We start from the raw sequence: 11,523 nt of genomic DNA, 5'->3' as shown, positions 1-11,523 counted from the left end.
ACTCAGCTGCATCTTCAGCCACACAGATTAACGTCCACAGTCAGATTACAAGTGAATAAATCCAGTGTGTGAAATTCACGTGTTTCCTCTGGACCGTGGATGCACAAACAGGCTACAGTAATAAAAAATAAACAACAAAGCTTCCACCATGTAGTTTAGAAGTGCAAACTCCTTCATAAATCGCACCACAAGCTGACACAGAGTGAACCTGAGCTGATAATCCACCCACTTCTCTGTATCTTTGACGACACTAAAAGCAGCTAAACAAGGTTTTTCTTTTCTGTAATTTGTTTGTCATACTTTGGTGACATTAATATAAACTTTTGGGAGAAAAAAAATCAGCAAAATTCAACAAGGACAGCAGTGAGGTGTTTCTTCAGAATAAAGGCACATTTAATGAACCTCTAATATTTAGTTCATTCATTGTAAATAACAATAATTCTAATTTGACAGATTTTTTTTTGCACCTGTATTTGTCTAACTGATTTACTTAATTGCTATTTTTGGATAAATGGTGATTAAAGGTGTGGATTGTGCCCTCTAACTGTCCGGATTACTAATCCCTCTGTGTTCTTCCACCTTCTACTTCTGTCTTTTCTAAGAGGTTTACTTCTACTTCAACCACTGTGAAAGATTTCCTGTGCCTCCAGACTTTTCCTGATCTTCCGTGTACTTGAGCTTTAATCTGATTAAATCACAGGGAAACCTGTTCGTGCTTTCGTTGGTGAGCACGACTGAAGACAACATCAGTGCTCTGTGGTGTGGGACATGTGTTTGGTGGTGAGCGGCCGGAGGAATGGCGCCGGGGCCGGAGAGGCATCTCTGCTGTCATACCAACCCCTTCATCCTGCTCTATGACTGATGGCTGGTTGACTGTTTGCAGCTCTCAGAGCCTCAGAGACGTCATGTCAGGACACCGGTGTCGGACTCAGGTGAGACTCTGTGTTGTGCAAACACTTGAGATGGTAAAAGCAGAAAGGATATTTATCAGATTGTGACAAAATTAGTGAAAGGAAACAAGAAATTAAGGGGTAAAAAATAAAAACTACACTGACCGCTTACAGAATGTGTTTGCTGAACATTTTAGTCCAACACACGAGCATTAATGTGCTGCTGGAACAGACTGAACTCCTCTGGATTCAGTGTTTCCAGCAGGTACTGAAGCTGTCATTCAGCTGTAGGAGCATTAATGATGCCGAGTGATAAAGTCTGGCTTATGGAGGGTTTTCAGTTTGACTCAGGAGGTGATGGATGGAGGCCAGTAAAGTTCATCCATATCACAATTAATTCTTGGTTGGAAAAAAGACAGACTGCTGTCCAAGCAAAGGTTCTGGAAATACATGTAGAATAGATTGAATAGAATTTCTTCATTGTCATTGCAAATTTGCAGTGAAATTAGTCCATAATTACTTTGCGCATAATAAATAACTACAAAGCGCATAAGTAGGTAGTAGGAATTGCTACTCAGGTCCAGACAGTGTAAATGTGGAGGGTGACAAGAAAACTGAAGGTATAAGAAAGAATTTTATCTATTTTTTTATGCATATTTCTTGTATATTATTGAATGCTGTGCCTTCTGCAGCCTGTAAGATCCTTCAAATACTAGAAGAAGTCATTGCCACAAGGCTGCACTTGTTAATTTTAGCTGATCACAAGCTACCAAGGTTGGGGGAGAGTTACTTGGAATTTACACTAAAGTTCAAAAATTTGGGGTCACTTAAAAATGTCCCTAATTTTGAAAGAAAAGCATTTTTCCATGAACATTACATCAATCAGAAATACAGTCCACGTTAACAATGTCTACATTGTTAATGTGGTAAATGATTATTCTGGCTGTCAACGGCTGATTTTTAATGGAATATCTCCATAGGGGTACAGAGGAACATTTCCAGCAACCATCACTCCTGTGTTCTAATGCTACATTGTGTTAGCTAATGGTGCTGAAAGGCTCATTGATGATTAGAAAACCTTTGTGCAATGATGTTAGCACATGAATAAAAGTGAAACTTTTGAACAGCCGTGTATTTGTACAAAATACTGCAACACTGGAATTCCCCTCAGTTGAAAGGTTTACAAACAGTTTGTAGACTGAGGTGTCCACATGCTTTTGATAAAATAATATTAGATAAGACAAACTTTATTGATCCCTCATCAAGGAAATTCACAGTCATGTGGTGTAAAATAGACGCTAGACATGCACACGCGCGCACGCAAAACGACATTCTGATTTTTAGCTTCAGGTTTTGGCTGCAGACCAAATGTACACCAAAGTCCAGTCATTAATTTGCAGATTTAAGGATGATGCCCAGATTAGTGTATTAATAATCTGTCCTCTGTGTAATTCCCCAGAATATGAGCACTGACTCAGATGTCACAGTTATGAATAGAGGCATTGTGTTTTTACGGGAAGGTCTCCTCTTACAGGGAATCATTTACACATCACCACTTTTTATTTACCCAAACCTAAATGTTGCAACTTTACCCAACAGTGCTGGTGAAAAACAATCAGTTTTCCTCCGTAAGAGTCCTAAATGAGTAATGAACAGATGATTTTTCTTGTCCTTTTTTTTTTTTTTTTTTATAAACAAGGCCTGGAATCCAGCCAACTTATTGCGCAAGCCTATTGAAACCATAGATTGAGCGCTTTCACTCAAGCGGCGATTTGCATCCGCTAATTTGCCTTTGTTTGCCCCCTTTGGCACTTCCTCCTCTCCCACAAGGCAGCAGCAATTATCTGACAGTGAAAGGGGCCTCCAGGAATGAGGGCGGGCCACAGAGCCGACCGGGCCGCTCACAGAAACACCACTTTATCACAGCGGAGGGAATAATCCAGAGTGAAACTAATGATACTGAATCAAACCAGGGTTGTTTCTAAACTGCCGGGGATGTTTTCAGTTCTGGGTGTTAAAGCGGCGTCTGTTCAGGTCAAAGATCAGATCACATCATTTATTTTATTCTATCACTTTTTGCACTACATGAAATGATTAATAATTTTCATTTATGACACACAGCCTCATATTTCCACTAACAGCCTGGTCATTTTGTAGTAAAGACACATCCATCCTGCATTAGGATTTATCTTCTGTGGAGCAGAAATGTCTGAACCGAGCACCGTCCACCAGCTGCTGAAGTAGTTCAGTCTGGACCAAACTGGTGGGCTGACCAACATTGTTTGCCTGTAGCATGGCTCATTTGGTCATTTAGTACTTCTTTGTTGTGATTTTTCATCTGATTGTGGTCATTTTGTGGCTCATTTTGGTTATTTTCATTGTGTTTGTTGTCATTTTGTAACATTTTTTGTCATTTTGCATCTAATGCTAGTTGCCTGCTGTCTGATTTTGGTCATTTAACATCTCTTCAGGGTCACTAATTGTCTCATTCTGGTCATTTTGTAAAACATTTGTCATTTTAGATCTTTCCAGATCCTTCTGGTCATTTTTGTGCCTCCTATTGGTCAGTTTTGTGTCTCGGTTTGGTCAATTTGGATTTGCGTTTTATGTCTGTTGTATTTTTACTTTCAATTTTGGTTGTCTATGGGTTATTTTTAATCTGTTTCTCGTCAATATCTGTCACATTTAGGTAATTTTACATCTCTTTGTTCTCATTTTACATCTAATTTTGCTTTTCTTTGGCCTTATTTTGACTAATTTCAGCTCCTTTTGGTCATTTTATGCCTCCTGATGGTTGCTTGAATCTCACTTGGATTCATTTTTTATTTCTCAGTGCTTGTTTTGGGTCTCTGATGTATTTTTGCCTTTGATTTAAGGCTGTCTTAGATAATTATGCATTATTTTCTGGTATTTGTGTGTCTCATTTTGGTCAGTTGGGATCTCTTTATGCCTGTATGTTTCTTTGTTGTATCTTTGTGTCCAATTCTGGTTGTCTTTTACCATATTTTGGTCATTTTACATCTCTTTGTGGTCATTGTGTGTCTCATTCTGGTCATTTTGTAATACATTTGTCATTTTGGATCTTCATAGACCCTTCTGATTATTTTTGTGTCTCCTATTGGTTGTTTTGTGTCTCATTTTGGTCAATTTGTATTTGTGTTTTATGTCTATTTTTTTCGAGCAATTTTGGTTGTTTTGGGTCCCATTTTGGTTGTTTTCAATCAATCTGTAGTCAATTTATGTCACATTTTGGCACTTTTGCACCTCTGTTTGATCATTTTGTGCCTCCTGTTGGTTGCTTTGAGTTTCATTTGGGTGAATTTGCATCTCTTTGTGTCCATCCTGTGTCTCTTTGTTGTATTTTTGCCTTTGATTTTGAGATTTTTTTTGTATCTGTGTGTCATTATGGTTATTTTGCATCTCTTTCTGGTCTTTTTGTGTCTCATTTTGCTTCTGTTTGGGTTTGTTTTACCTGTCTTTGTTGTCATTTTATTGTTTTTGGCTTCATTTGGGCAATTTTAAATGTCTTTCTTGTCTTTTTGTCTTTTGAGTCTCAGTTTGGTCTTGTAGTATCTCTGCCTGGTCTTCTGGTGTCTCTTTAAGGTCATTTAGTTTCTCTTTGTGGAAGTTTGATTTGTGTTTTTTTAATTTTTTTAATCTATTTGGGGTCCCTCTGTGTCTAATTTTGGTAAGTTTGAGTCTCTTCCTGTTACATTTTGCATGTAAAGACAAGGCCCTTTCCTTCCCAGTAATCCATGAGTGAAAGTTGAAGTGTGACAGCTGGTTAAACCCATAATAATGAATATCTGACAGTGTGGTTTTAGTCATGTCAGGTTCACTCAGTTGCTGCAGCACCTTTTAATCCTCGCTGCTCTTCTGCCACCACCAGACTTCTAATCCTACAGCTGTCGATTTGCTCAAAGGTTTGAGGACACTCTTCATTCACTGGGTTTGTAAAGCCAAGCCTCTTAGCTGCATCTGAACCAGGCTAACCTCCGAGAATTACCTTATTCAATCGCCTGTTTGTTGCTTCGTTCCTAGAAAGCGAATCTGGTAAGACACTCATGAAGAATTACTGCAGGCTGCAAGATTTTGGCACTGGCGGCTTTTTTCCAACTCGTGTGTGAGGAGGAAAAGTCCTAAAAACAACCTGGTCTATTAAAGCATTTGAACATGACAGAGATAAATGGGATTTACCATCTGGGTTTTCCAGACTTTTCTCTACAAGCCAGCATGAGAAGCAAAAGAGATGCAACACACTGCAACATAAGTATCAGTTTTCATTTTGAAAAGGACATTTACAGCTCAGCCTTTGATAAAATCATGAATTTAACTCCATTTTAACACAAACAATTTTTCAATGATCAATGCTTATAATGGGATTTTCCATTAGTTTTCTTTGGAGTGAGCAACACACTAAATCATAGTTGACACAATATGATATGTAACACCCGACATTAGTTTTTTTCAACATATTTTAAAAAGAATCAGGAAATTCTATCTGATATTTTTAAGATTTTCTGTGTGTGTTAGATTGAAACGTATTAATCACACTGTACTTCAAAAGAAATGCTTTTTTCTAAATTTGGTTTTTGAAATTTTATATAGTTTACCATAATTTTTGGGAGTTTTTAAAAAACCTTAACTGAATTTACATTAAAGTAGACCTACATGTATGTGGTTTATAGTTTGCAAGCCCATAATTAGTTTAGCAAAATTATTATGAAATATTATTCAGGGATTTTTCTAGCTTGCAAAGGGTCTTTTGCAGGTTGACTATGCAGGACAGTAAAGGCGATAAGTCTGTGTTAACTTACAGAAATGTATCAGTTTTCCTCTGATTTCAGACCATTTCATAAACAAAACGGTCAATTGTGCTTGTACAAATAAAACCACAATTAACTAAAGCTGAATTGCTATATTAATTCTCAGTTCTTATCCTTTTGTCTCTGATTAAAACCTCTTCGGGGGCTGACAAACCTGTCTCTGTGCAGGAAAAGCAGTCATTTTTGGATCACTACTCTGGTAGAAAAACAGTTGGGCTGATTGTTGAGAATCACCTGCTGTTTACTGAAGAACTGCTCTGAATTCCACCAGTACCGAGGACACTGGATGTTTATCATTCAGTAGCTGAAACATTAAGGAAACATAAATTAAAGTTCCTTTTATGATAATACACTACAGTTCCTGGTAACTGCAGTTTGACTGGACAGTCTGAGTCTAACTGAAGCTTGTCTGCAGCCGTTAACAGACAGTAAGAGGCTGCAGCTGATGTTCTGTCTGTGCCAGTGAAGGTCATCCTGACTGAGAGGAGGCTGAACAATGATGGGATTATCTCAGCGCTCCGCCCTGCACACTAACCCAAATCTAATCTGACTCTCTCCTCATGCACTCAGCGCTTTTTAACAGCCGCCAGACGCATCGTTTCACTTCTCTGCTGCTGCAGAGCGACACAGACCTCAGTGTTTCTGCTGCTGACACTTTAGAGATGTTTAATGTGAACTCAAAAGTTTGGACACACCTGCTCAATAAATGCTTTTTATTTATTTGTTTTATTTTCAATATTGCAGATTAATACTGAAGATTAACACTTTTTTGTTTACAACATAATTCGATATGTATTCTATAGTTTCGATGTCTTCAGATTAATCTACAATGCAGAAAATAATTAAATAAAACCACTGAATGTAAAAGTGTGTCCAAACTTTTGACTGGTAGTGTATGTACAGTTGTAAACAGATTTTATATGATGATTTTCACACTTTTTCCGAAAAAAATAACTCTTAAAATAAGCCACTCACTGAAATGCTGAAAGAAAATTCGAAACTTCAAATTGTGCATTGAGTGTTTATCATCAGAGTGAGTTTATAAGTAAAGGTGTCACCAGAATATTAAAAAAAACAAAAACACGAAGAATGATGAGGTTGTCCATAGCAATGAACTTAAATTGCTGGTTGTGTTTTTTTAAAACGATTTCACTGTAGGTTCTCTTTTAATATCGGACGTCTGTGCTTTAAAAATTATCGCCTTTTTCAACAAAACAAGTTAATTTATATACTATCAAATCAGAAAATTTAAAGAAAACCTTTTTTCTTTTTACATTTTTTTAAAAAAACTGCAAGCTGCAATAGGTGGGATTGTGCAGAAAACAATAGGAGTGAGAAATACATGGATAAACATAGACAAAGGAAAGGAGCTACGTAAATTGTAAAATCTAATTTTGGTCATTCTGCAGCTCTTTATGCTTGTTTCATGTCTCGGTCTCGGACTTGCATCTCTTTGTTGTTAGTTTGCGACTAATTTTGATAGATTTCTGCCTCATTCTGGCCATTTGGCTTCACTTTTTAGTTGCTTTACATCACTTTGCTGTCATTTTGTTTCAGATTTTGGTTGCTTTTTGCCTTTAAGGTTGTCTTGTTAGAAGCTGCACAATGCAGCAGTCTGGATTCTGAAGAATTGGATATCAAAATTCTATAAAGGATTGTTGGGTGATCCTTTTAATGCCAGGCTCGTAACTGTGAACACAAAAATGAATGAAAAATACATTAAAAAAAGCCTCAAGGCAAAGAAAGCTGGTATGAAATAAGCCAAATGTGGTTAATAACGCTTTACATTTTTAAGTAGTTTTGTTCAAAAAACGCAAAGTCTAATGAGAAACAGTTAAGATTATCAGCAGAGCTTGTAAGATAATAACGAGTTCAAAGTGCAGATCAATTGAAAGCTCTCGCTCGGTTTTATTTTCTACTTAAAGCTTTTTTGCTCTTCCACCAGAAGCCCAAACATCCACTGGCCTGTTTCTCATTAAGCTGGAAGCACATCTACTAATGCAGCTGCCTTTGTTGATTCCATCACAGCGGCGGCGTCCAATTCAGTGTTTCTGGGTCGAAATGCAATCATGATAACTTGTTGGGATTATGAATGTGGCCGGTTTCTGTGCCACACACTCAGACTTGGACCTTACGGAGCTCTGGTTGGTGTCAGGAAGCAGCACCCACAAGTCACACAGCGTAATTGTTTAATTTAGTAAGTCCGGATTAAAGGCCCGAATTGCCCAATCCTTTTGTACTGAGGGTTAGAGCGGGAGGAGGGGACAGGAGGGACAGATGGGACGGACACATGGTCCCTGTCGACCTCCTCCTCCTCCTCCCTTCACTGACTCTCTCCCTAATCTGAGCAGGGAGGAGGGGGGTGAGGATGGGGGAGGATACCGGGCATTCGCCACCACCTCTCCCTCTTTTCTGGCAGCAGCCAGCACAGCCGCAGAGCCAAAGCAGGCAGGATATGGGCAAAAAAACAACTTATCCCCCTGCGAGGCTGCACCCAGAGCAGCTGAAGCGGCGCTCATGCTGAGGGTCTCGGCTGCTGGGAGCCCAGTCCGACCAGATCTGCTGCTAATCCAGCATAAGGAGTGTCTACCTGCCGGACTCTGTGGTTTCTTACTCTTCATTTCTGGCCTGTTGGAAAGTTGTGCTGTGGCCTCCCCCGAGGATGTGAGGATGCCATCTTTGCAGGCGTTCTGAGGGGAAGCTGTTTGGAAGTTCATGGCCAAATGCAGAGCGGTGGTGGCCGAGGAAAAGCAGTTTAGAGGCACAATGTCGGCCACGCAGGGGATGAACCGCAGCGGCGTCTACAACTACTTCCTCAACATGGTGGCCTATCAGGTGAGGGCAGAGCGGAGGTAGCGGCTGCAGCTGGAGGCAGATGTTTCCAGGGTTCCTCCAGGTGTTAGATGGTTTTGACTCTGCTTTTATTTATAGATGGGACTTAATAATGACAAGATATGTGAGATATTATGAGATGTGTCTCGTCAGGGTATTTATCCAGTAGTGGAAGAAGCTTTTGGAGGTTTATTGCAGTAAAAGTAGAAACACAACAATGTAAAACTACAGGAAATAGTAAAAAACAAAGTAGAATGCATCTTTTTGTGCTCTATTATTCCTTTATTATCTCTTGTAAGAGTCAAAAATGTGTAGATAATTCTGTTTAAGTCAAGAAAGAACAAGAAAACAATATTTAACATCAGCCAGAAAAGAGAAAAAATATTTGTATAAATTAGAGTTAATATTGTATATTTTAATGGTCAAGGTGCAGCAATTTTACATAATGTTGAGATGCTATGAAACCTTTTTGAGCGGATGTTTTGTGTGTAATTTGTTGATCTGAAGACTAGCAGGCAAACAGTGCTGTAGGGGAGTAAAAACTATAATATTTCCCATTGAAATGTTGTGAAGTTGGAGGATAAAGAAGCATTAAATGGATGTACACAAGTAGAGCAAACTACAAGCAGCTCAAAAATCTTCATTCTTTACAAATGTTATGCTTTTTAAATTTTACATATTCTATTGATCTTCAAAGAGGAAATTTTCTTTTAGCATTTTGTAGCTTGGAGACAGAGGAAAGGGTCAGAGAAGTTAAGGTTCAGAGCCTCGATCAAGGTGGCAACTTGAACCCCCAACCCTTTGATTAGTAGCCCTAAGCCTTGACCTCTGAGCTACTACTACCCGTCTGCTACCAAGATTCTAGAGATTGGACAACATCAGAAACAACTACACAGTCAGATCCACTGATGAAAACTGTTTTTATGAGTTTTATAATTTTCTCTTTTTACATGAATTGCTTCAGAGGGAGAAGCCGTTTCAGGTGTTTGAGGCCTTGGTGTTGTTCAGGCAACAACATTTAGTTTAGTATTGCTGTAGGCATAGTAGCTACTGTTTAATTTGTATGTCTTTCTGCTTTAATAACAGGAAATGCAGGAAATCATAATCATCCCTTTCAGCCGTTCTGTTGCGATTGCTGTAAAGGATCCAACATTAACTCAGAGTCCACCAAAACAAATACCAATAGTAGTGAGTGGATGTAACTCCAGTTCTTTGAGCACATACGAAATACAGCATTGTCTTTGGTGATTAACAACGAACTTTAGTGCAACCAGATGCTTGTTTGTATTCTAACTAGAAGAATTACTCCTGTCGAGCTTCTTTCAAGTCTGTTTACAGGGGAGGAAGAAGGACCTACTTCAGGGAAAATACTCAGAAAACATCCAATGTCGAGCTCAACGCAGTTATTGATGAAACTTAGCGAAGAGGAACATTACCTGATTAAACTCTGAGAGAACAAGTGCCATTCTGTGTCACAGTCCTCTCCTATTATAGGCAAACATAACAAACCTCTGGTGTTCTATTTCCAGTGTGCTTATAAGGTTGTTTTTAGATAATGTCAAGGTCAAATGTGTTGGATCCTACACAAAAATAGAAACAGAAAGGGTTGCAGGTTGATTGTGGTCCTGTTGCTGTACATTTTCTTTTGTACTCTTTGTTGGCTTCTCCGAGTTTTACCACTCAAGTTTTTCAGAAGTACATACCTTGGAGTTGATACTTTTTCAAGGGTTCAATGGGACATCCAGTGGAGACTACTTGATGACTAATGGTGCCTGATGAGAATAGCTTAAATTCAGATCTAAGCAATGAATCTTCATTTAGGAAACAAAACTACAAGTAGAAAATATGGCACTAATAAACAACCTATAGGGAAACAATGTTTGTTTCTTACAAGATATCTTTCAAGATGTTTTTTCAAGGCCCTGAAGGGAGGTGGCTGTCAGGCTGTTTGATGGTTCCTGTTTGATGTCTGTTGTCAGTGCAACAATCTCTGAAAAGATACCCGGTCTGTGTGGCTGTGCAGGAAGACATGTTCATCGGCTGTTTCTGGGTCCAGACCTGCTCTGTTTTTGGCAGCAGAGTTATCAGCAGCAGAAAATAGCTTCTCTGATGGAAGTGAGGTGGACGACTGTCAAAACGTTCTCGATACAAATTGAGCAATACTTTGAAGATGTGAAGTATTTTAGCTTTACCAGTCCAGAATAAACATGTCTCATTGCACTTCATCACATCACTGCATCATCATTGGATATTAAATATTTGAAGTATATATCAAATTGTCTGTGCAACATGACCATTAATGCCATAGAAATGAGCTACTTTAGCAGTTACCAGACACAGGTTACTTTTTTAAATGATTTAATTTCAGAAAAAAAAAATCTGAATTACCCAACTAGGGGTACAGAAGAAAAAATAGCCGACCAATCAGGTAGTTGCTTGTCATAGATGACTTTTACGACTAGTCCACCCAAACCTACTTTTTTCTCCCCCATAATGCCGAGACACCGGCCTTGTAAAACATCTTTCAGGGCCAGTTCTTGCAGTGTTAATTAATATATTTATCTCTCAATGCAGCTGATTATTTAGACAGTTTAATCTAAATTCAGTACACGTAGGCATTTATGGCTGATGCGCATGTCCTATAATGACGGGTATTACTCTATTTTTTTGGCAAAATTAAAGCGAAATAATGAATTTTCTCTGTGATAAATACCAGTAGACAAAGTAATTTTCTAATCAGTGTTCTTCCAGCTGCAGTACCAGCAGTGGAAACTGAGCAGCAAATTAGGATCAAACATAAAAACATATTTATGCGATTTCTGCATCACCAGCTTTTATGTGTAGGTTTCCATGGCAACACAATGCATACAGTGCGCAATACAGTGGTTTTAGTATTGTACAGCAAAACAAGTTTACAGATTAAACATATTCCCTCAGCTGTATCACTCAAAGAGAATTGTCAGGAAAAGAACTGC

The 11,523-nt window shown here is 38.6% G+C and overlaps 1 protein-coding gene across 1 annotated transcript in view; it reads left to right on the top strand.

Annotated features, from left to right (window-relative positions):
- The first annotated feature begins 8,112 nt into the window (after positions 1-8,112).
- serinc4 (serine incorporator 4) overlaps positions 8,113-11,523 on the top strand; it is a 38,872-nt gene continuing 35,461 nt past the window's right edge. Inside the window, exon 1 of the mRNA XM_022194833.2 lies at positions 8,113-8,551. Within this exon, the coding sequence (XP_022050525.1) occupies positions 8,432-8,551 (120 nt within the window). The 5' untranslated portion in view covers positions 8,113-8,431. The remainder of the gene's footprint in view (positions 8,552-11,523) is intronic.

This window comes from Acanthochromis polyacanthus, chromosome 2 (assembly GCF_021347895.1).
Source record: "Acanthochromis polyacanthus isolate Apoly-LR-REF ecotype Palm Island chromosome 2, KAUST_Apoly_ChrSc, whole genome shotgun sequence".
Classification (NCBI taxonomy): Eukaryota; Metazoa; Chordata; class Actinopteri; family Pomacentridae; genus Acanthochromis; species Acanthochromis polyacanthus.
This window is presented reverse-complemented; position numbering and strand designations above follow the sequence as displayed.